The 25,817-nt window shown below is 52.1% G+C and overlaps 2 protein-coding genes across 8 annotated transcripts in view; both read right to left on the reverse strand.

The window, feature by feature from the left end:
• The window catches only part of LOC101946744 (serine/threonine-protein phosphatase 1 regulatory subunit 10), a 345,369-nt gene that overhangs the window by 27,588 nt on the left and 291,964 nt on the right, over positions 1–25,817 (reverse strand). The gene's annotated exons all lie outside the window — the stretch shown is intronic.
• Positions 9,066–21,540, reverse strand: LOC103307177 (butyrophilin subfamily 2 member A2-like). Of its 4 annotated transcripts, XM_065563235.1 has the most exons (7): positions 20,641–21,540; positions 20,442–20,462; positions 17,646–17,666; positions 15,879–15,899; positions 15,421–15,441; positions 14,652–14,684; positions 9,066–13,067 (listed from the first exon to the last, which is right to left on the reverse strand). In XM_065563235.1, the coding sequence occupies exons 1-7, from the start codon at positions 20,678–20,680 to the stop codon at positions 12,553–12,555; spliced, it is 672 nt and encodes a 223-aa protein (XP_065419307.1). In that variant the 5' UTR covers positions 20,681–21,540; the 3' UTR covers positions 9,066–12,552. The 4 variants fall into 4 exon arrangements, with proteins under 4 accessions (XP_065419307.1, XP_065419308.1, XP_065419309.1 ...); XM_065563236.1 differs by lacking the exon at positions 17,646–17,666; XM_065563237.1 differs by lacking the exons at positions 15,879–15,899; positions 17,646–17,666.

Here is a 25,817-nt window from a genome sequence, read left to right on the forward strand (position 1 = left end):
TACCCAATTGGGTTCTTCCCCTTCACCCACAGCTGATTGGTCCATTCCCCTGCATACCTGCAGCTGATTGATTGTTGCCGGATCCTGCCCACCCAGGCCCCAGCCCTGAGGAGGGGGTCCCGCAGATAGGCACTGACTGACAGCTGTCACTGCATTGTGGGCTTGTGCCAGCGCCCCAGGGGCGGGTCTATGGTTTTTGCCGCCCCAAGCATGGCAGTCAGGCGACCGGCAGGCCGCCCCCCATGGCTTGCCATCCCAGGCACACGCTTGCTGCGCTGGTGCCTGGAGCTGCCCCTGCAGCACCCTGACACTGTGACAGCGACTGACACTGCCCTCACCTTATGAATACCCCCACCACAACCCCTCTAACCCACAGCTTCCTCCCCCCGACCCAGTTCCCATCCCTCAGCAGTGTCCTCTTTTTCGGCACCTGGAATATGGTCACCCTAGTAACAACCATACAGTAAAATCTCCCCATTCTACATGCACTGGTGTCACACACATTTCAACGGCACAATATTGAACAGCTCATGAGTTTTCCAATGATCCCTCACCAGGCACACTTTGCACACTATATATCAGAATCATACCCAGTGGTGAACATGGGGCACAGGGGGTTAGTCACAAGAGGGATCAATGTGGGGTGAGTGGGGCAAAGATAGTCTCTGTCATCCCAACACAGGTATATGCGGTGAGGGGCAGGTGGAGACTGGCTGGGCTGTCAGGTTCCTCATCTCCCCCCTGCCTCAGTGATGGGGGTCGGCCTGGCTTCCAGGCTGCCCAGGTGTGTTGACATCCCCGGCTCCCTTCTTCCCTGTGCCCAACCTCGGCATCTCAGCAATATGGAAACGCTACCTGTTACCCAAAATTGGGCCAGCTAGTAAGTTTAGGGAGGATTAATGATCCAGAGTTTGGCAGAAAGCAGCACGTTTATTACACTGAAATCTAAGTTCCAAAGAAGAGGGGGGGAAAGGGGGAGTAGTCGGGTCACATTCACATCGGCATACTCACGCTTCCAGGACAGGCACGGCACTGGAGATGTCAGGATCTTCAGGGTAAGTGTACCACAGCACAGCGATAGATGGTGCGATGAAGGTAAGTCTTCCTGAGGCACGATGGAATGTAACGCGGCGAACCACTGGCCAGGCGGTCCGGGCGAAGGGCCTTCATGGGAGATACAAGCTTGTGAGAGAGCCTGAGCACATGTCCCCGTCCCCTTTTAAAGACCTGATCCTCATGGCTGTGACTAGAGATGACTTGGCCGCATCTGGTTGGTCACACTCCACCTCAGGCAGTGTCCATGCAGTGTCCATGCATTGGATGTGTGATTGCTGCCTAATTAGAGTTCCAGACACTTTGTCTACCTTGGAGCTCTTCTGATCTGCCAGCTTTTTAAACAGCCCATTCATCTCACAAGCATTCCAGGAGGGAGGGGTGGGGGGAAAGCCACTTCACAGGTATTCAAAGAGGGAAAGGAGACAAAGGGGGATGGGGGAATGTAACAGACTTTTTGAGCATACAGGTATACATAGCATACAGATCACTGCTGCTCCTAAAACACTCTGCCCCTTGATTGTTGTAGGGCACAGGTGATCTGTTGCAAACAAACCAAACAATCATAACTAGGTGAATATAACTAAAACCATTATAACTGATTAAACTCCAGATATAACATAAACATAAATGCAAACAATCATAATCATAAGTAGAAATACGATAAAACCATCACCATTATAATAATTTGGTACATTGACAAATAAAATGAGGCCCAAGTTTGATGCTGCAATAACCATCAAACAAAAAAGTCAACCCTAGCCCTTAAGTACATACAACAAATAAGATCTGTAGGAGTACCACAGTTGTCATGGAAGGTTAAACTGCTTTGGGAGATACATAGGAACAGAGAACTTGGTGAAATCGCTGACACTTAAACTAACATTTAGTTGTTCAGGTTATGGGGGCCCATGAACTACCCTTCAGGGCTTGGGGAAGTAGAACCAGGGTGCATAGAGGAAAGTGTGGAATTAACAATACAAGAAAATCTAACTAACAATACAAATGTATCAATAACAAAAATCAACAATAAAATGATTATTAGAGAATCTAACAAAAAATTAAACCTGGGGACCAAAGTCTTTTGGACAGAGGTGGATGTGATTGATAATTTGGCTGGAGATGGGGTGAGTAGAGAGAGAGGAAAAGACATTTACCCTGTCTAGTGTAGTATCCCGGTTCTCTCTGGACCCAATGCTAGCACAGGACACCCACCAGAGACAGACACAGAACATACAACACAGAGCACTGAACACAGACTTGGTCGCGACACTGTAACCATGGTATTTCTGTAGCTCTTCAGCTGGTACCAGCTCTCCTGATGTTCTGGTTCAGAGGCTGAAAGATAGAAGCTTAGAAAGAAATTGCACAGCGCTCCCACCGCGGCGGACCCTGCTCGTTTGAGTTGTCTGCGGTGTACCCATTTTCCCTCTGGGTTTTATACACTGTTGCTCCTGCCCTGTTCACCACGGTATAAGGTCCCTCTCATTTCGCCTGCAGAGGACGAGAGGCGAATTTACAATACATTACCTGAGTCCTGATGTCCCATGGTTCCACTGCTGACCGCCCCTGGTCCATTTTGACTCTGGCCTTACTCGTGGCTTCCTGCAATTGCTGTGGTAGAGCTGGCTTTTCTTCAGTGAGGGTTTTAGGCCAGAGAATCCCCAATCCTCGGGCTGATCCTGTGCGGGGGGCAGGACCCCTGGGACTGATCGAAGGAGAACTATGCTGATTCCGAATAACAGCTGATATGGGGTAAGGTGGGAATTGAGGCGTTCTCGGCTGCGGACTGTGGCCAATACAAGGGGCAATTTCTCCACCCATGACCCGCCTTGATGTTCCAGAACCTTACCTAGTGACTCCTTGATGGTCCTGTTCATGCGTTCCATTTGTCCGGAGCTGGGGGGGTGTCGGGGTATATGCAGCTGTTGCCGGATACCCAGTGTAGACAGGAGGCTTTCCCACACCTCCGACATGAACTGGGGGCCCCGGTCTGAGTCGATGACTTCTGGTGATCCCTACCGACATATGATCTCCCTGAATACCACCTTGGCTGTATCCGCTGCCATGTGTCTGTTCATAGGGAACGCTTCGACCCACCCACTAAAAGCATCAATTATTACCAGACAGCAGGTTTGTCCCTGTAGGCCTGGTGGGAGTCCCTCAATGAAATCCAACTGGACCCGAGCCCATGGGCCACCAGGTAGCCGTTAGTGGGCTAAGGGTAACTGCTTCTCTAATCCCCCACCCCCCAGCCCAAGCGTTGTGCATAGCACATATCAGGCAGTTTTTAACCCAGTCTGTTACCTGTTGTCGCTGTCCCGGCCAGCGGGCTATTTCTCGGACCCGCTGGTAGGTGGTCTCTATCCCTTCATGCCCTAGTCCATGGGCCCAACAGATGATATCCTGTCGATCCCACCTTCCAGGTGCCAAGTCTGGCAGCTCTGAGGGATCTTCAGCAGCCTGTAATTTGTCTGGTGGTAACAGCGGCTACTACTCGGATCTTAGCCAACACATCCACTTGATGGTTATAGAGAGCCTCCGGGGTAGAGTTGGGGTTCTGGTGACCCCCCACATGTGTTAATTACAATTGCCCCAGATGGGCAGTCACCCACTGGTGCCCAGTCTGCCAATCTTCCTTGTGAGCTAATGGCTTCCCATCTGCACTTTTCCATTGATCTCGAGCCCATTGCCACATCCAGTTCCTGGTACCCTCCACTACATATTTTGAGTCACTAAACACCACTAGGGGTCCCAGGTTTTCAGCCCACAGGCTCCGGCACTCAACTATAGCTTTTAACTCTGCTAGCTGAGCTGAACCCGCGGACCAGCTGCAAACCACACTGTGATCCAGCAGATTCAGACACAGTGTTTGAATACGCAGCTGTCCTTCTACTTGCAACGCAGAGCCATCCGTAAACCAGATGTTCTCGGGATGGGGGATCCCCTGTGCCTCGGCCACTGAGGCCACCTGTTTGATTAATTGCTCCGGGGATTGTATCGGGCATTCATGGCTGGCTCCGGTGCATGATAGCAAAGCGGCTGCCGCTTTGGATGCCCCTGGAGTGGATTCGTATTGGACCCTGTGGTTCACTCTAATCCTAACTCGATTGCTTGCGCGGGCATGAACTCGGTCTCTGCCACAGTGTGTCCGGTACTTCGGGTTGCTCTTCCCCTGTGGGCGCAGGCCCATAGTTTCGGACCACCCTCCGGACCGCTGCAACACGGTGTCTGGGGTCTGGCCATCCGTGGTCCGGATCCGGGGGATCCAGATCACACCAGATATCCTTGTTCCAATCATCATATGGTCCCTCCCCCCTGGGCTTTCACCCCAACGGCGGCGACCCAGGCTGAATAAGCCCCCCAGACCTTCAGGCAGGTAACTGCCTGGCTCAGAGCAGCATTCTCTACTTCCACCCGCTCCCGCTCCTCCTCTGCTGCCACCACCTGTACTGCAGCTACAGAGAGGGAAGACGCCTGGGCGCTAGCAATCGGAGCCTGCACCTTCCACATATCCCGTTCCTTCTCCAACCCATTACATCAGTCCTGGAGTGAATCTACTTCAGTGGTGAGCTGACTCTTTGCCGCCTGCCATTGCCAGCCTGCTTGCCACAGCAGCCAGGCGGCTGCACGATCCAGTCCCGCCTTGTTGGGACCGTATATAAGTACATATTTATCCAACATGAGCTCTAGTTCAGGAATTGTACTCCCAGGTGGAACCGCCCCGGCATCCAGGGGTCTGCCCCTTTCTTTTGGAGCCATTCTAACAACACCCCGGGCGGTGTATTCTCACTCGGGCTGCTTCGCCTCTTTCTTCCCCTTGCTCCACGGTGGCATACTTAGCAGCGGCGTCCTTTTCTCCCTGCAGTGGGTTGCTAGCCTACCACCTTTTTTACACAGGCTCGAGCCAGACCCACCCAAGAGACCACCAGGGGGCACCAGGGGGTTTACACCTAATTCTCTCCCTTGCCCTACACCGGCACTCAAGAATGGCGTCCTTTTCTCCCTGCAGTGGGTTGCTAGCCTACCACTTTTTCATGCAGGCTCAAGCCGGACCCACTTAAGAGAGCACTGGGGGGCACCAGGGGACCCCTACTCTTGGGTCAAATCCTCCACTAAGCTACCTGCATTCTTTACCATTAATGTTACCTGAAATTGGGCCAGTTAGTAAGCTTAGGGAGGACTAATGACCCACCAGAGTTTGGCAGAAAGCAGCACGTTTATTATACTGATAACTAAGCTCAAAAGAAGGGCAGGGGGGTCACACTCACACTCGCATACTCACGCTCCCAGGATAGGCATGGCACTGGAGATGTCAGAATTCTTCAAGGTTAGTGTCCCACAGCACAGCGATGGATGGTGTGATGAAGGTAAATCTTTCCGAGGCACGATGCAATGCAACGCGGCAAACCACTGGCCAGGCGGTCTGGGTGAAGGGCCTTTACGGGAGGTACAAGTACTGCTGAGCACATGGTCCCTTCTCCTTTTAAGGACCTGCTCCTCACGGTCTGCGACTAGGGATGACTTGGCCATATCTGGTTGGTCACACTCCACCTCGGACAGTGTCCATGCAGTGTCCATGCATTGGGTGTGTGATGAACTGGGACTGTTCTTAATGTGGTCTTTGAATGCTGAGTGGGGAGTTTGGCTGGGACGGTCTGCATTGGCGGATGGAGACTGGCCTTGAGGGACGATACCTGAGCATGTAACGTGAGAACCCAGGAGGGGGGTTGGAGCCAGGTGACATCTCTGCCGGGGAAACTGGACAAAGGCTAGGGGAGGAGCCGGGGGAGGCTGGGTGAGAGATGCTGGAGGGAGTTGGAGTTTCAGGAGCTGGCTGGAGTAATGAAGGGGAGCCCAGATGGGACTCTGACCCCCCAATGGGGCTGTGGTGCCCCTGGGACCCCAAGATGGACCTAACTGGGGGGGGTCCTGTTGTCTGTACCTGCAAGACCTGGCTTGGACTGTGTTCCTGTCATCTAAATAAACCTTCTGCTTTACTGGCTGGCTGAGAGTTATGGTGAATTGCAGGGAGCCGGGGGTGCAGGGCCTTGTGTCCCCCCACACTCCATGACAGCGTGTGTGATCGCTGCCTAATCAGAGTGTCATGGCTTGCGACTTGGCCACGTCTGGTTGGTCACACTCCACCTCGGACAGTGTCCATGCATTGGGTGTGTGACGAACTGGGACTGTTCTTAATGTGGTCTTTGAATGCTGAGTGGGGAGTTTGGCTGGGATGGTCTGCACTGGGGGATGGGAGACTGGCCTTGAGGGAAGATATCTGAGCATGTAACGTGAGAACCCAGGAGGGGGGTTGGAGCCAGGTGACACCTCTGCCCGGGAAACTGGACAAAGGGTGGGGGAGGAGCCAGGGGAGGAGGGGTGAGAGACCTGGAGGGAGTTGGAGTTTCAGGAGCTGGCTGGAGTAATGAAGGGGAGCCCAGATGGGACTCTGACCCCCCAATGGGGCTGTGGTGCCCCTGGGACTCCAAGATGGACCTAACTGGGGGAGGGGGTCCTGTTGTCTGTGCCTGCAAGACCTGTCTTGGACTGTGTTCCTGTCGTCTAAATAAAGCTTCTGCTTTACTGGCTGGCTGAGAGTCATGGTGAATCGCAGGAAGCCGGGGGTGCAGGGCCTTGTGTCCCCCCCACAGTCCGTGACAGGGTGTGTGATCGCTGCCTAATCAGAGTGTCATGACTCGCGACTTGGCCACGTCTGGTTGGTAACACTCCACCTTGGGCAATGTCCATACAGTGTCCGTGCATTGAGTATGTGAGCGCTGCCTAATTAGAGTCCCAGACACCTTGTCTACCTGGAAGCTCTCCTGATCTTCCAGCTGTTCAACCAGCCCATTTATCCCACAAGCATTCCCGGAAAAGGGGGAGGGGAGTGTAACAAACCTTTTGAGTATACAGGTTATACATAGCATAGTCATACAGAGCATACAGATCACTGCTGTTCCTACAACACTCACACCCCCTCACACTTCTTGAGACTGGGCAGGGGCTTGGACACCAGGTGAAAGCCACGTCTCCCCAGGGCACCTCAGCACAGTGTGGACAGGAGCCACATTTTCTCTACTTTCACTTTGATCAAGTTAGCCTTGAGGTTTTCACCCTGTGAACAAAATGGTGGATTTACCCATCCAGTGGGAAAGATTATGAACTTGTTACATCCCTGGGGGATTGGCTGCCTGTAGACACGGGGGATATAATTGGGGTTTTCACTGCTAGGTCTCTGCTTACCAGAGGCGCTGACTTTTATTTTTCCCCGGGGGTGCTCCACCCCTGCTCTGCCCCTGAGGCCCCGCCCCCACTGTGCCCCTCCCCTGAGGCCCTGCCCTTGCTCTGCCTCTTCCCGACCCCCCTCTGCCTCCTCCCCTAAGGCCTTGTCCTCTGTCTGCCTCTTCCCACTCCTGCTCCAACCCCTCCCGAAAGCCACAGCCAATCAGCAGCTTACTACTCTCCGCCCTCCCCCAGGCACCTCCCCTAGCCACCAAACAGCTCATTGGCAGCCCCGCAGAACAGCTGTGGCTGGTGGGTGCTGAGCTCCCACTATACTTTTTCCATGGGTGTTTGAGGTCCGGAGCTAGGGTGACCAGACGTCCCGATTTTATCAGGACTGTCCCGATATTTCCTTGTTTGTCCCGCGTCCCGACCGACGTGAGGTCGGGACACTGGACAAACAAGGAAATGCTCCAGAGCCTGGAGCCCGGAAGTGCTCGCACACCCCCCCCACCCCGCCCCTGCCCCCTCCTCCCCCGATTGGCTCCCTCCCCGAATCCCCGCCTCTTCCGCGGGCTCACCATTCCTCCCCCCTCCACAAGCGCTGGAGGGAGGCCCGGGAGACGCAGGGGAAGCGCGGGGCCGGGGTGAGTAAGAGTCCGGCCTGGTCCCCAGCAGGCAGGACTCAGTTGGGTGGTAGGGAGAGGAGGGGGGCGGCCCGCGGGGCCAGGCGGCGGCTGTTCTCACCCCCAGGCAGCGGGACTCGGGAGCAGCCGATGCTGCAGCTCCCACTGCCGCGGGGGGAGGAAGCGGCCATGGCGCTCGGCGGCTGCAGCTCTGGCGCCCCCGAACCCCCCGGGCCTGCTGCAGGGACCCAGCAGCGCGCACGCTGCGCCCAGCCCCTGGCCAGTCGCGTCTGGGCTGCTGCCCAGCTGGTGCTATCGCGCAGCGGCCCCGGGGTGGAGGCATCGGCCGCCCAGCCCCGTTCGTTCCCCTGCAGGACGGGGGGGCTGGGGCCTGCTGCCCCCACTCCGGGGCCGCCGTGCGATAGCACCAGCTGGGCAGCAGCCCAGATGCGACTGGCCAGGGGCTGGGCTGGGCGCAGCGTGCGCGCTGCTGGGTCCCCGCAGCAGACCCGGGCTCGGGGAGTTCGGGGGCGCCAGAGCTGCAGCTGCCAAGCGCCATGGCCGCTTCCTCCCCCCGCAGCAGTGGGAGCTGCTGCAGCGGCTGCTCCCGAGTCCCGCTGCCTGGGGGTGAGAACAGCCGCCGCCTGGCCCCGCGGGCCGCCCCCCTCCTCTCCCTACCACCCAACTGAGTCCTGCCTGCTCGGGGCCAGGCCGGACTGTTACTCACCCCGGCCCCGCGCTTCCCCTGAGTCTCGCTTCCCCTGAGTCTCCCGGGCCTCCCTCCAGCGCTTGCGGAGGAAGGTGTGGTTTTTTTTTTTGGCCACGCCCCCGCCCCCCGCCCGCGTCACCCCCCCTGCGTCCCGATATTTGACTTGGGTGATCTGGTCACCCTATCTGGAGCCCCCATGGGGTCAGCACCTCTGCTGCTTACAGTCATGGGACCGAGCAGTGACCAAGTATAAACAGCGACTTACAGTGAGACTTAGCCCACGTCCTGCTGTTAATGGGCAAGTCGGTAAGGCCTAAATTTACAGCAGTGGCCTAATTTTGTGTGTCTCGGTTTATCTCCTCGAAATACAGGAGTTCAGGGTGTTGTCAGATGCTACCGGTGTGGTGCTCTGCTTTCTCCAATGCTGATATCACTCGGCTGCGTGCGTGTTCCCTCTGTGTGCTGTCCCAGCTCTGCAGATAGCTGACCCAGCAAACCCGACGAGAACCCCCAATAACCACAGAGTCTAGTAAGATGCAAAGTCACGTCGACGAGGTTTATTGCGACCTCGGACACAATTGCAGTTCCCCGTAGATTACTTAGTCTACCGGGCATATTACTAATAGGTGCCTCTTGGCAATGGACCCGGCTCAGTTAGTGGCGGGACTTTCCACTACCCCCTCGGCCGGACCCAGACACCGCCCCACGGATGCATTCTTATACACAGATACAAACAAGTTACACATCACTCCTGACGTATTGAGGTGCAACCCCTCTACGCAGCAAGGTACAACCCCTCTACGTAGTAAGGTGCCGCCTCTCACCTTGTACATGTTGGTTCGATCAAAACAACTCTATCCATCATATTACCCTTTTGCCCCTGTCATTGGGATGGGTCGGCCTGTTCCTTGTTATGTGTGGAATGTACAAGTATTGGAGTGTTCTGCTATCTAGTGTTCAGTACTTTTTAGGTATGTCTCTTTTTGCAGCATCAGCCCTTTCCTTGCCAGCTTCTGTGAGCCGGGCCTGCCTCTGGCTCACAGCTTAACTTTGCTTTATGTTAGCAACGTCTTGACCATTACTTTAGTTCAGGCCTCAGGCCTCGTATTGGGCCTCTGATAAGGGTTTATATCTCAGGGCCTCCTCTTACTACCCAGGGCATGTGGTCCACCTGCATTCGCAGCTGCAGCTGGAGTTAGTGGGCGCTGTGGGTGCCCAGTCCCTTGGAGAACCAGCCCCTCAGCACTTAGGTCAGGACCCAAATTTGGACCCTAAATCAAAAGAGAGTCTTGACGTTTGGACCCAGCCCATCATTGTGCTCTGGCTCCTGTGCCGGCTAGCCTGGCTGTTTGTGTCTCCTCCCCAGCAGCTGCAGGCACAGGGAGTGCTCCTGGAAGGGGCGGGAGGGAGTGGGGTTGGGGCACGGACAGGCTGGAGGAGGAAGGGGCGGAAAGGGATAGAAGGATTTGGCCAGGGTGAAGCTGCACCTCTTGTACTCTGCACCCTGGCAAAGCCCCTTAGGACCATTAAGCCAGGGCTGCAGCTCTGGCTGGAGCTCGTGACTTGCCTAGCTGCTGCTAAGGTCTGCATTGGCCCTTGCAGCCACTGAATAGGGGCCTATTGAACCAGCCCTCTCCCTGCCTCAGTTTCCCCATCTATACAATGCCTGTGTGTCTCTTCGCATTACAGTCTATGGAGGACGAGGGCCCCATGGTGCTGAGCTCTGAGCAGCCGCAAAAATTTGTTTGTGAGAATCCCTGAGCTAGGTGTCGTGATGGGAGCCTGTGAGTGGAACAGGAGCGGGACACAGAGATGCTGGAGCGCGATGGGTTTATCGCTAGGACCCAGGAGCAGCTGGGAGGCGGCTCTGGGGGGAGCGATCGCTGGGCTCAGGCCCGGCAGCAGGAAGTGACTCGCAGCCGCTGCGGTGACTCTGGCTCCAGGCTCCTGGCGAGATCCCCGAGCCCCGGCGGCTGGTGCTGGGAGCCCGGAGCCCTGGCTGCAGCCGGGAGAGGGGAATCTCCAGCAGGGCCCTTCCCGCTGTTCCCCAGGAGCCTCTCCCAGGGCAGAGCCCCAGCCTGGCCAGGCCCCTTCCCGGCCCCTGCCCCAGGGGGGCCCCGCTTGGAGGGAAGGTGAGAGTGACCTGCCTCCCCCCCGTCCCACCCAGGCTGCAGGGGGAGGTTTGGCCCCAGGCTGCTCCCAGCGGAGCTGGCTGCGATTCCCGCCCTGGGTCCAGGAAAGGGGCCGCCAGCCCCCGGTGTGTGTGGGGCGGGGGGAGCCCGAGAAAGAGGCACGTGGGGAGCAGAGGGGGGAGGTGAGAGCCGGGGTACAGACCCTGCCAAGCAGGGCGGTGGGGGAAACCCAGGAATAATGAGGGGCAGAGGGGATAAAAGTTCCTGCAGATGGGCTGAGCCAGCTGCAGTGGTGAAAAAAATTTGGGGGGGCGGCTTTTCCTCCCCCCTTCCCAGGATTTCAGCTCCCATTTCCCAGGACCGTGTCCTTAAAGGTCCAGTGCATCGCAGAGCCCGGACAGGGCCATTCGCCCCCTGTATAAGATGTTACTGAGCTGCTAAAGGAGACTTGATCCAATGAAATATTTACAGGTGCCCCCACAAAGATCTCACTGTCACACCTGCTTCTAGTGTTTAAAGAATCTGGGTCTCAGTTCCTGTGTCTGCGTAAAGCCGCCCAGCGCTTCATCCGTGTGTCCCGGCCACTGTCCCTGTTCCCCTGAGTTTCACTCATCTTGGAATCCAGTCTGGGCAGTTTTACTCCTGCACATTAGTTCCTTCTGAAAATATTCTTTTTATTACTCTGAGCTCTTCATCCTAAGCTTCATCAGCGTTGTGCGGAGGGACGTCAATCTGCCATGGAATTCATATTTGTAATAGCAAATCATCATGGGAAATATGAATAGTTGCGAGTAGCTTCAGCAATCACATCTCACGGTGACACTGTAACAGTTCCTGTTTCTATGGTTCTCACTTGATACCTCGTAGGTGAAATCTAAATACAGGACACACAACCAGTGGGAGGTCTGTTCCCTGGTTTATAAGTGTTTGCCTGAGGTTGGTACTCATGTTGACGAGCTGCTGTACACAGCTTGATGGGAGAACTGAACATGGGTCTCCCATGTGCCAGCTGAGTGCTCTCACCATGGGGCTAAATGTTATAAGGCAGGTGATAGCACCAAAACCACCTCCTGCTTCTCTCCCCCCCTCCTGTGGAGCGATGCAGGTGCCTACCTCATTCCAGCAAGAAACGCCTTAGGGGCCTGAGCCACCTGACATCAGGCGCTGGGTTCCCGTCTGTGGGTGGCTAAGCAGACATAGATGCCCCTCTGCAGCCCTGATTTAGGCACCTGTCTGTGAGAGGGGGCAGGGCTTAGGACACCCCTCCCCGCTTGTCGCCTCTCCCATTGGCTAGCTTAGATGGTTTCCCGCCTAGTGAGCTGGCTTTTGTGAATCGCACTTTAAGGTGCCTGTGATGCCCATGCATTGTCTAGGGAGTTTAGGCCCCTCATTCAGCTTTGCAGAGTTGCAGACGATGATTTTTTAGTTGCCTACAAATTAAGCCCTGTGATGCTCAGCATTGCAACACCAAGTCATGGATTGCCCCCTGTGCAGCCAGTCTCCTCTCCGCAGAGCACAGCTGAGCAATTCCTGATTGACACGGGTGTGCACAGGACAGAGACAGAGACAGAGCACAGCCTGGAGAGTGACACATCACAGTAAACCCCAAACTCTCCTCCTAGGGGCGCAATATTTTCTGTGGAGGCTGGGGGGACATGCCTGGGGCTGAAGGGAAGGGGAAGGGCTTCCACAGGTCATAGAGATGAGGAGCCAGGGGCTGGGTAGACGGGAGTCCTCCAAGGTCATAAAGACTGGGGTGTGTCAGGCTAGAGAGGCTGATTTCTGGTTCCTCCCCCTGCTGCATGTCTCAGGGACGCAGTCGGAGCGGGGATCCCAGCCACACCCAGAACCAGGGTCGGATTCTCTCCCCAGGGACGGAGCCCGGCGGGAAAGTGAAGATCGGGGCCTCGTCACCAGCATCGATAAATGTCACCTGCCCCCGGTCACAGTCCAGACAAACCCGGATCCTGCTGGGGGCCCGGCTCAGGGGCAGGGGGGTCACAGGGGAGGTGAGAGCCTGGAACTGACCCCCACATCGCTCCACAGCCCAGATCCCTCCCTCAGGGCTACGGCTGATCTGTCCCTTCCTCCTCACAGACTCTCTGGCCACCCCCACAGCCCAGAGTAGCCCACCCCCCACCTCCACCTCCCAGCAATGTCTCCCTGAGGTGAATCCCTCACAGCCCAGCACAAAGCGCTCAGTGCCAAATCTCTCAGGGTTGTTGGGCAGATCCTGCCGTGTGTCTCCGTATCTCACACTTTTGTGATCCTCAGACAGGACGAGTTGGGGATAAGCTGTTTCTGGATCCAGAGTCACATTCGCTGGGGAGAGAGAATCAGAGCGTGAGGGGCAGAGCTCGGCCCTGGGGGAGGGTTTGATGGTGATAGTGACAGAATCTGCCCCAGCTGGGGAGTGACTCAGAGAATCTCCTTCCTCCAGGATTTACCCATCAGCTCAGAGATCTCAGCACAGAGCTGGGGAGAGATGGGTCAGTGACAGGGTGAAAGTATCAGGTGGGCCAGACCTGGGACTCAGAATCTTTCCCCTCCTGCCCCCACCTCTCCCCGGGGAGGGGACTAGAGACTCTGGGAGCCCCAGCAGATGGTAAAATTCAGTGAACATTGACAGAGCTCCCCTCCCCCTCCCACCTTAAATCTCTCTGTGTCCCAGCTGCCCCTGTGCTGGACTTTGCTATGGGGCTTCCCACTGCACCCTGCCTGCTCTGAAATGTCACAGATTGGACAGCAACAGGCCAAATGGTACCAGGATTGAACCTGCCCAGAATTTCACTGCTGAGCAGCAGTTGCAGCACAAAAGTACATTATCCTGGGGCAGGGACTGAGGGGCTAAACAAGGGAAGCGGGTTCATGGTGGAAGCTACGAGTGTGAGGGGAGCCAGGACAGATTAAGGTTTTGTGGGGCCATGGGCCACAGCAAGTGAGGGCCCCTCCCCACCCCTTCTGCCTGCAGACCTCCCCCCTCCCCACACTCCTGCTGGGGAATTACCCCGCACCCTGATGCCATTCCATGGCTGGAGTTCTGGGCGGATGGGGGAGCGGGGCAAAGCCCCGAGCCCTGACCCCACTCTCTGGCAGCAGCACTGGGCAGGCAGAGCGGGTTGGGGCACAGAGACGTCTATTTTTCCGGAGCCCCTGGGCACAGGCCCCATTGTCCCAGTGGCAGATCCTCCACTAGGGAGGAGGTACAGAATAGGTGGCTGGTGGAAAGAGGGAGAGGGTCATGCTAGTGATGGAGAGACTAAAGTGACGTCCTGTTTACCAGAGACAAGACCATGCTGGGGTCATGGTGGATGGAGAGAGGAGAAAACAGACAAGCTCACAGTGCTGATCACAGGAGCTTCCCAGATCTGTATAATGGAGCCAGGGGAGCCCCTGTCTGTGATCAAGGCTCTGTTCCTCTGCTTGAGACTGGAGCAAGGGTCTCACACAGACACAGTCCCTGCTCACCCCGTCAGTGTGGGGTGACTGCAGAGCTCCTGGCTTTCTTCACAGAGGAAAAGATGAAGGAAGAAACAAAGGGACACTGGAGATCGGACATCAGCACAGGGAGATAGAACAAACTCCCCCTGGAGAAGTGGCTGTGGAGGTGCATGTCCCACTGGTTCTGTGCATTGGGTGGCAGCTGCTATCACACATCTCTGCAGGGTGCAGGGCACATGCGGGTAGTGAAGAGGCTGGAAGAGTAGATGCAATATGCTATAGATTCATTATGGTGTGGTAGGACATAGGCACAAACCCCACCTCACCTTGTGATGCGCCGTGAAATGAAGGGTGCTGGGGAGGTCTGCCCTGAACTATCTCCTCTACTCCCAAATAGAAAGAAAGAGGCACATTGCCTCATTGGAACGAATATTTGGACATTGATAAAATATAATCTTGAGTTACCTTCTTCTATAGGTGCCACGGATCTTCTCCACCCTAAAACCAGCCACATAATTAGAGAGGAGAGCAGATCTGAACATGTATTGCATGATTCAATATTGTACAAACTAATACACTGAGGGAAAAAGAAAGTTATAAGTTCATCACAACCTCCACTGGACTGCATGAGTGTCTCTCTCCCAGGGTGGATCTTCACTGCAGAGTTAGCTCAGGAGCTTATCTGGCTGTTGCCCCAACCTGTTTAATGCGCCAGCACAAAAACTCTGACTCAAGTTTGGTGGTGCTTTGCACCCAGGTTAGCTGGCAAGACTTTCGGTAGAGGCGATAGCCCAGGTACCACTTTAATTCAGGTTGGTTACATGCCCATTTTGCAGTGTGGAGGGAGGTTAATCATCTCAGGTGCTGATAGTCCACCAGGGCCTTCGCACAATTCCTCCTGGGCCATATTTTTTTGCCCATTACCTACTCTACTACTGTATTGCTTATCAATTCTTCAAATGAGCTTTTAGTGTGAAATTCATCCAGTTTAGTCTTTCCCCACATTTTATAAAGTTACATTAACAAACAAACCCCCAAAGAATGATGATGATGGTGATGATGATGATGATAATAATAAAAAAGCAAACAAACTAACTACAAATGTTTCCTATTGTAACAATTTTAAAATTTAAATTTAAAAGCAATCAACCCCACCACAATTAAACAAACAGACACATGACACTCCAAACTGGTACAAAAAGTTTCTTTTCAGAGGAAGAATAATGATACTTACTTATCTCGTTATCTCGTTTCTCTGAAAATGAAAGAGAAATAAATGGTATTTTTTAGGCATTTCCCTTTTCTTATGTTTTATTTCTCTTTATCATCAATATGACAGAAAAGGCTGAAAGAAATCAACATCTTCTTCAGGACATCAGACAAGAGGATCCAGTGGTCCCTTCTGATCTCAAACTCTGTGACTCTATTGCATATCAGTTTTTCAAATTAGCTTTAGGTATGAAATCTCTCCACTTTAGTGGTTCCCCACATTTGATACAATTACACTAACCCTTCCACAAAAGAATAATAATAAAAAGCAAGTAAACAAAAAAAGAGGTTTCATATTACAACAAAATTGTAGAAGTTAAATTTTACAGCGAACTCCACAATGTTTAAACAAACTGCCACATGAAGATTCAATTACCAAAAAAAAAAAAAAATCCTTTTCAGAGGATGGAGAATGACACTTACCAATTTCTATATCTCGTTTGCCTAAAAATTCAAACAGACACAAAATGTTTGTTAGGTGTTTTGCTTTTCTTAAGTTTTATTTCTCTTTATCATCACTATGACAGTTAAGACAGATTACTTCTATTCTTCAGGAAATCAGACAAGACCAGTGGGGCCCAAACTTTTCCGATCACTCCCCTCTTGAGTAATAGAATCTGTCTGTGCCCCCCGCCCATTACTGCCCAGTTGGCTCAGCAGTGGCTCTTGGGCTGAAGGCAGAGCTGGGTGCAGAACTGGGGATGGGGGAGGAGCTGGGGCTAGAGGCGGAGCTGGCCTGGGGGAGGAGAGGGAATTTGGTAGGAACTGGCCAGGGGGCGGAGCAAGGGGAGGACTGGAACTGTGGCAGGAGCCACAGCTTGATGGGGGGTTAGGGGGTGGAGCACAGCTGCAGATGGGATTGGATCTGGGCTGGGGGCAGAGCGGGGCTGGGTGGGGCTCCCTTCCCTTTCCCCATGGGGGCTGGCAGGGACCCTGCCTTGCACCTGCTCAGGGCCGGATTAAGAAAGGGGCTTTAGGGGCTGCAGCCCAGGGCCCCAGGCAAACAGGGGCCCCGCAAAAAGATCTCCAGACCACCAAAAGTGCAGATATTTTTGCGGGGCCCCCTTAGCCCAGGGCCATGGGCTGCAGCCCCTAAAGCCCCTGCATTCCAGCCCAGCCTGGCATTGGCAGGGAGGTGGCTCTGCGCGCTGGCATGCCATTCTCCACTCCCACGCTGGGCTGGAGCTGTGAGTGCCGGGAAGCTCAATCCGCGTGCTTCCTTCACTTGCAGGCGCCGCCCCCACAGCTTGCATTGGCCAGGAATCACAGCCAATGGGAGCTGTGGGGGGCGGTGCCTGCATTCGAGCACAGGACAGCACACGGAGCCACCTGCCCCCCCTCCCTGGGACCTGCGCCACCAAAAGGGAGCTGTCCCAGGTAAGCACCCCACACCACAGCCCCCTGTCCTGCCCCTCACGACAGCCCTGAGTCCCCTCTTGCACCCTAACTCTCTCCCAGAACCTGCACCCCCAACCTCCTGCCCTGAGCCCCTCCCATACCCTAACTCCCTCCCTGACCCCACACTCCCAACCTCCTGCCCTGAGCCCTCTCCCAAACTCCAATCCCCTTGGCACCAGCCTGGAGCCCCCTCCTGCATCCGAAAACCCTCATCTCCATCCACACCCCAGAGCCTGCACCCCCAGTCAGAGCCCTCACCCTCTTCCACACCCACCCCCTGTTCCAATCCACTGCCACCTCCTGCACTCTGAATCCCACATTTTTGGCCCTACCCTGGAGCCTAGGGGGCCCCACAAATTCTAATAGTCCTGGGCCCCCAGAAGAGTTAATCCAGCCCTGCGTCCGCTTGAACATTCCTCCACATGCCCCAGGGGCCTGCCCCACAGTCTGCAGACCTCTGGACTAGAGGATCCAGTCATCCCTTCTGGTCTTAAACACTATGACTCTATAACTGTATTGCTTAGCAATTTTTCAAATTAACTTTTGGTGTGAAATTCATCCAGTTTAGTCTTTCCTCACATTTTATAAAGCTATATTAAAGTTGACCCCCCAACACGTTACCAAAAAGACTGATAATAATAACAAAGTAAGCAAACAAAAAAGGTTTCCTACCGTAGCAATTTTAAGTTACATTTAAAATCAAACACCTCCACCACTGCTACACAAACTCTCACATTAGAATCCAAACTGGTACAAAAAGTTTCTTGTCATAGGAAGGATAATGACACTTACTTATTTCTTTATCTCGTTTGTCTAAAAATTAAAGAGAAATAAATAGATATTTTTGTTACAAATTTCCCTTTCCTTATGTTTTATTTCTCTTTATCATCAATACGACAGTGAAGGCTGAGAGACATCAACATCTTCTTCAGGACATGAAACAAAAGGATCCAGGGCTCTCTTCTGGTCTTAAACTCTGTGACTCTATTGCTTATCAGTTTTTCAAATGACATTTTGGTGTGAAATCTATCCGATTTAGCGCTTCCCACATTTTATACAATTACATTAAAGCACACAAGAAAGAATAATAATATAAAGCAAGTAAACAAACAAGGAGTTTCGTATTGCAACAAAATTGTAATAGTTAAATTTAATATTAAATAACTCCAAACCATTTAAAGAAACTCCCACATGAAGATTCACTTACAAAAAAAATTCTTTTCAGAGGATGGCGAATGACACTTACCAATTTCTATCTCTCGTTTGCCTAAAAATTCAAACAGACAGACACAAAATGTTTGTTAGGTGTTTTGCTTTTCTTAAGTTTTATTTCTCTTTATCATCACTATGCCAGTTAAGGCAGATTACTTCTATTCTTCAGGAAATCAGACAAGACCAGTGGGGCCCAAACTTTTCCGATCACTCCCCTCTTGAGTAATGGAATCTGTCTGTGCCCCCCCCCCTCCCATTACTGCCCAGTTGGCTCAGCAGTGGCTCTTGGGCTGAAGGCGGAGCTGGGTGCAGAACTGGGGATGGGGGAGGAGCTGGGGCTAGAGGCAGAGCTGGCCTGGGGGAGGAGAGGGAATTTGGTAGGAACTGGCCTGGGGGCGGAGCAAGGGGAGGTCTGGAACTGTGGCAGGAGCCACAGCTTGATGGGGGGTTAGGGGGTGGAGCACAGCTGCAGATGGGATTGGATCTGGGCTGGGGGCAGAGCAGGGCTGGGTGGGGCTCCCTTCCCTCTCCCCATGGGGGCTGGCAGGGACCCTGCCTTGCACCTGCTCAGGGCCGGATTAAGAGAGGGGCTTTAGAGACTGCAGCCCAGGGCCCCAGGCAAACGGGGGCCCGGCAAAAAGATCTCCAGACCACCAAAAGTGCACATATTTTTGTGAGGCCCCCTTAGCCCGGGGCCGTGGGCTGCAGCCCCTAAAGCCCCTGCATTCTAGCCCAGCCTGGCATTGGCGGGGAGGTGGATCTGCGCGCTGGCATGCCATTCTCCACTCCCACGCTGGGCTGGAGCTGCGAGTGCCGGGAAGCTCAGTCCGTGCGCTTCCTTCACTTGCAGGCGCCGCCCCCACAGCTTGCATTGGCCAGGAATCACAGCCAATGGGAGCTGTGGGGGGCAGTGCCTGCATGCGACCATAGGACAGCGCACGGAGCCACCTGCCCCGCCTCCCTGGGGCCTGCGCCACCAAAAGGGAGCTGTCCCAGGTAAGTGCCCCAAACCACAGCCCCCTGTCCCAGCCCTGAGCCCTCTCTTGCACCCTAACTCCCTCCAAGAACCTGCACCCCCAGCCTCCTGCCCTGAGCCCCCTCCAACACCCTAACTCCCTCCCAGACCCCACCCCCACCCCAACCCTGAGCCCCCTCCCATACCCTAACTCCCTCCCTGACCCCACACCCCCAACCTCCTGCCCTGAGCCCCTCCCATACCCTAACTCCCTCCCTGACCCCACACTCCCAACCTCCTGCCCTGAGCCCTCTCCCAAACTGCAATCCCCTTGGCACCAGCCTGGAGCCCCCTCCTGCATCCGAAAGCCCTCATCCCCATCCATACCCCAGAGCCTTCACCCCCAGTCGGAGCCCTCACCCTCTTCCACACCCACCCCCTGCCCCAATCCACCGCCACCTCCAGCACTCTGAATCACACATTTTTGGCTCTACCCCGGAGCCTAGGGGGCCCCACAAACTCTAATAGTCCTGGGCCTCCAGAAGAGTTGATCCAGCCCTGCGCCCGCTTGAACATTCCTCCACATGCCCCAGGGGGCTGCCCCACAGTCTGAAGACCTCTGGACTAGACCATCCAGTCATCCCTTCTGGTCTTAAACACTATGAATCTATAACTGTATTGCTCAGCAATTTTTCAAATTAACTTTTGGTGTGAAATTCATCCAGTTTAGTCTTTCCCCACATTTTATAAAGCTATATTAAAGTTGACTCCCCCACACACGCAAGTTACCAAAAGACTAATAACATTAACAAAGTAGGCAAACAAAAAAGGTTTCCTACTGTAACAATTTTAAGTTAAATTTAAAATCAAACACCTCCACCACTGCTACACAAACTCCCACATTAGAATCCAAACTGGTATGAAACGTTTTTTGTCATAGGAAGGATAATGACACTTCCTTATTTCTTTATCTCGTTTATCTAAAAATTAAAGAGAAATAAATAGATATTATTGTTAGGTGTTTCCCTTTCCTTAGGTTTTATTTCTCTTTATCATCAATACGACAGTGAAGGCTGAGAGAAATCAACCTCCTCTTCCGGACATCAGACAAGAGGATCCAGGGCTCTCTTCTGGTCTTAAACTCTGTGACTCTATTGCTTATCAGTTTTTCAAATGACATTTTGGTGTGAAATCTATCAGATTTAGCGCTTCCCCACATTTTATTCAATTACATTAAAGCCCACAAGAAAGAATAATAATAAAAAGCAAGTAAACAAACAAGGGGTTTCGTATTGCAACAAAATTGTAAAAGTTAAATTTAATATTAAACAACTCCAAACCATTTAAACAAACTCCCACATGAAGATTCACTTACAAAAAAAAAAAAAAATCCTTGTCAGAGGAAGGATAATGACACTTACCAATTTCTATATCTCGTTTGCCTAAAAATTAAACACAAATACCCATATTGTTTGTTAGAAATAAAACAAGAAAAGGGAAACTCCTCTTTATCATCAATATGACAGTTAAGACTGAGAGATTATTTCTATTCAAACTCCGCTTACGGAGATCAGACTAGACCAGTGGTGTCCAAACTTTTCCTGTCACACCCCCACTTACCAGTAATGGAGTCTGTCTCAGGCCCCCCTCCCTGCTCCATTACACAACAGTTGGCTGAGTCCAGGAGTTTGGGCTGAAAGCAGAGCTGGAGATAAGGGAGGAGCTGGAAATAAAGGTGGAGCTGGGCTGGGGGTGGCGAGGGATTGAGGGCAGAGTTGGGGTGGAGGCAGGGCAGGCGGGGGAGTGGAGCTGCAATTGGGGTGGGAGCTGGGCTGGGGGAAAAGTGGAGCAGAGGCTGGGGACGGAGCAGGGAGTGGAGTGGAGCTGTAGCTGGGGCCAGACCTGGGCTGGGGGTGGAGCATAGGACCGAGCGAAGCTGGGATGGGATTGGAGCTGGAGTTGGGGCAGAGAGGGGCTGGGTGGCACTACCTCCCCATGCCCCATGGCAGCTCGCTAGGGCCCTGCCATGTACCCCCTCCCGCTCACATTCCTTCGTGCACTCGTAGCAGGGCACACCCACAGCTTTTGGAACACTGGACAAGAGGAGCCAGTCATTCTTTCTGGTCTTAAACTCTGTGATTCTATTATTATATTGCTTATCAATTTTTCAAATTAGCTTTTAGTGTGAAATTCATCCAGTTTAGTCTTTCTCCACAATTCATGAAGTTTCATTAAAAAACCCTACACACACCATGAAAAGAATGATAATAACTATAATAAAAAGCATGAAGCAAACAAATGAAAAAGGTTCTCTATTGCAACAATTTTAAAACTTAAATTTAAAAGCAAACACATCCACCACAATTAAACAAGCTCCCTCATGAGGATTCAATCTGGTATTAAAATTTTCTTGTCAGAGGAAGGATAATGACACTTACCAATTTCTGTATCTCTTTTGCCTAAAAATTAAACAGAAATACACATATTGTTTGTTAGGAGTTTCCCTTGTCTTATGTTTCATTTCCCTTTATCAACCTTATTACATCTGAGAGAGTATTATTTCTATTCAACCTCCTCTTAAGGATGTCACACTAGATGATCCAGTCATCCCTTCTGGTCTTAAACTCTGTGACTCTATTGCTATCAATTTTTCACATTAGCTTTTGTTGTGAAATGCATCCATTTTAATCTTTCCCCGTGTTTTATAAAGTTACATTACAAAACAAACCCCTATGAACTCTAATAAGAATTATAGTAATAATAAAAAAGAAGCAAACAAACGTAAAAGATTTCATATTGCAACAATTTTGAAAGTTACATTTGAAAACAAACAACTCCACCACAATTAAACAAACTCCCATATGAGGATCCAAATTGGTACACAAATTTCTTATCAGAGGAAGGACAATGACACTTACTTATTTCTTTATCTCGTTTCTCTAAAAAAATTAAGAGAAATAAATATATATTTTTGTTAGGCATTTACATTTTCTTATGTTTTATTTCTCTTTATCATCAATATAACAGTAAAGCTGAGAGAAATCAACCTCCTCTTCAGGACATCAGACAAGAGGATCAGTGGGCCCTTCTGGTCTTAAACTCTGTGACTCTATTGCATATCAGTTTTTCAAATTAGCTTTAGGTATGAAATCTCTCCACTTTAGTGTTTCCCCACATTTGATACAATTACACTAACCCTGCCACGAAAGAATAATAATAAAAAGCAAGTAAACAAAAAAAGAGGTTTCATATTACAACAAAATTGTAGAAGTTAAATTTTACAGCGAACTCCACAATATTTAAACTAACTGCCACATGAAGATCCAATTACAAAAAAAAATCCTTTTCAGAGGATGGAGAATGACACTTACCAATTTCTATATCTCGTTTGCCTAAAAATTCAAACAGACACAAAATATTTGTTAGGTGTTTTGCTTTTCTTAAGTTTTATTTCTTTATCATCACTATGACAGTTAAGACAGATTACTTCTATTCTTCAGGAAATCAGACAAGACCAGTGGGGCCCAAACTTTTCCGATCACTCCCCTCTTGAGTAATGGAATCTGTCTGTGCCCCCCCCCCCCCCATTACTGCCCAGTTGGCTCAGCAGTGGCTCTTAGGCTGAAGGCGGAGCAGGGTGCAGAACTGGGGATGGGGGAGGAGCTGGGGCTAGAGGCGGAGCTGGCCTGGGGGAGGAAAGGGAATTTGGTAGGAACTGGCCTGGGGGCGGAGCAAGGGGAGGACTGGAACTGTGGCAGGAGCCACAGCTTGATGGGGGGCTAGGGGGTGGAGCACAGCTGCAGATGGGATTGGATCTGGGCTGGGGGCAGAGCGGGGCTGGGTGGGGCTCCTTTCCCTTTCCCCATGGGGGCTGGCAGGGACCCTGCCTTGCACCTGCTCAGGGCCGGATTAAGAAAGGGGCTTTAGGGGCTGCAGCCCAGGGCCCCAGACAAACAGGGGCCCCGCAAAAAGATCTCCAGACCACCAAAAGTGCACATATTTTTGTTTCAGAGTAACAGCCGTGTTAGTCTGTATCCGCAAAAAGAAGAACAGGAGTACTTGTGGCACCTTAGAGACTAACAAATTTATTAGAGCATAAGCTTTCGTGGACTACAGCCCACTTCTTCGGATGTTGTGAGGCCCCCTTAGCCTGGGGCTGTGGGCTGCAGCCACTGAAGTCCCTGCATTCCAGCCCAGCCTGGCATTGGCGGGGAGGTGGATCTGCGCGCTGGCATGCCATTCTCCACTCCCACGCTGGGCTGGAGCTGCGAGTGCCGGGAAGCTCAGTCCGCGTGTTTCCTTCACTTGCAGGCCCCACTCCCCACAGCTTGCATTGGCCAGGAATCACAGCCAGTGGGAGCTGTGGGGGGCGGTGCCTGCATGCGAGCACAGGACAGCACACGGAGCCACCTGCCCCCCCTCCCTGGGGCCTGCGCCACCAAAAGGGAGCTGTCCCAGGTAAGCTCCCCAAACCCCAGTCCCCTGTCCCAGCCCTGAGCTCCCTCCTGCACCCTAACTCCCTCCAAGAACCCGCACCCCCAACCTCCTGCCCTGAGCCCCTTCCCACACCCTAACTCCCTCCCAGACCCCACACCCCCAACCTCCTGCCCTGAGCCCTCTCCCACACTCCAATCCCCTTGGCACCAGCCTGGAGCCCCCTCCTGCATCCCAAAGCCCTCATCCCCATCCATACCCCAGAGCCTTCACCCCCAGTCGGAGCCCTCACCCTCTTCCACACCCACCCCCTGCCCCAATCCACCGCCACCTCCAGCACTCTGAATCACACATTTTTGGCTCTACCCCGGAGCCTAGGGGGCCCCACAAACTCTAATAGTCCTGGGCCCCCAGAAGAGTTAATCCAGCCCTGCGCCCGCTTGAACATTCCTCCACATGCCCCAGGGGCCTGCCCCACAGTCTGCAGACCTCTGGACTAGAGGATCCAGTCATCCCTTCTGGTCCTAAACACTATGACTAACTGTACAGGAAGGACAATGACACTTACTTATTTCTTTATCTCGTTTCTCTAAAAAAATTAAGATAAATAAATATATATTTTTGTTAGGCATTTACATTTTCTTATGTTTTATTTCTCTTTATCATCAATATGACGTAAAGGGTGAGAGAAATCAACTTCCTCTTCCGGACATCAGACAAGTGGATCAGTGGGCCCTTGTGGTCTTGAACTCTGTGAGTCTGTTGCTTATCAGTTTTTCAAATTAAATTTTGGTCTGTAATCTATCCAATTTCGTGCTTGCCCACATTTTATCACGTTACTGTAATCCCCCAACCAAAAAGAAACAATAATTAAAAAAGCAAACATGCAAACAAACAAAATCAGGCTAAATGTCGCAACAGAAGTGTAAAAAATTGAAAAGTGAACAATTCCACAACAATTAAACAAACTCCCACATGTCAGAAGAAAGATAATGACACTTACCAACTTCTGTACCTCGTTTGCCTAAAAATTAAACAGAAAGACACATATTGTATGTTAGGAGTTTCCCTTTTTTTTTTTGTTTTTGTTTTATTTCTCATTATCATCCATATGATAATTAAGGTTTAGAAACTATTTCTATTCATTTTCCTCTTAAGGATGTCAGACTAGATGATCTGGTCATCCCTTCTGGTCTTAAACTCTGTGATTCTATTAGACTCATACCCGACCAGGGGTATTCTATTTGCTACCCAAGATCCATAAACCTGGATATCCTGGATGCCCCATCATCTCAGGCATTGGCACCCTAACATCAGGCTTGTCTGGTTATGTAGACTCTGTCCTCAGACCCTACGCTACCAGCACTCCCAGCTATCTTCGAGATACCACTGACTTCCTGAGGAAACTACAATCCATCGGTGATCTTCCAGAAAACACCATCCTGGCCACTATGGACGTAGAAGCCCTCTACACCAATATTCCACACAAAGATGGACTACAAGCTATCAGGAACAGTATCCCTGATAATGTCACAGCTAACCTGGTGGCTGAACTTTGTGATTTTGTCCTCACCCACAACTTTTTCACATTTGGGGACAATATATACCTTCAAGTCAGCGGCACTGCTATGGGTACCCGCATGGCCCCACAATATGCCAACATTTTTATGGCTGACTTAGAACAACGCTTCCTTAGCTCTCGTCCCCTAACGCCCCTACTCTACTTGCGCTACATTGATGACATCTTCATCATCTGGACCCATGGAAAAGAAGCCCTTGAGGAATTTCACCATGATTTCAATAATTTCCATCCCACCATCAACCTCAGCCTAGATCAATCCACACAAGCGGTCCATTTCCTGGACACTACTGTGCTAATAAGTGATGGTCACATCAATACCACCCTATACCAGAAACCTACTGACCGCTACACTTACCTACATGCCTCCAGCTTCCATCCAGGACACACCACACGATCCATTGTCTACAGCCAAGCTCTAAGATATAACCGCATTTGCTCCAATCCCTCGGATAGAGACAAGCACCTACAAGATCTCTATCAAGCATTCTTAAAACTACAATACCCACCTGCTGAAGTGAAAAAACAGATTGACAGAGCCAGACGAGTACCCAGAAGTCACCTCCTACAAGACAGGCCCAACAAAGAAAATAACAGAACACCACTAGCTGTCACCTTCAGCCCCCAACTAAAACCTCTCCAGCGCATCATCAGAGATCTACAACCTATCCTGAAAGATGATCCTTTACTCTCACAGATCTTGGGAGACAGACCTGTCCTCGCTTACAGACAACCCCCCAACCTAAAGCAAATACTCACCAGCAACCACACATCACTGAACAAA

The sequence above is a fragment of the Chrysemys picta genome, chromosome 12 (genome assembly GCF_011386835.1).
Source record: "Chrysemys picta bellii isolate R12L10 chromosome 12, ASM1138683v2, whole genome shotgun sequence".
Taxonomy (NCBI): Eukaryota; Metazoa; Chordata; order Testudines; family Emydidae; genus Chrysemys; species Chrysemys picta.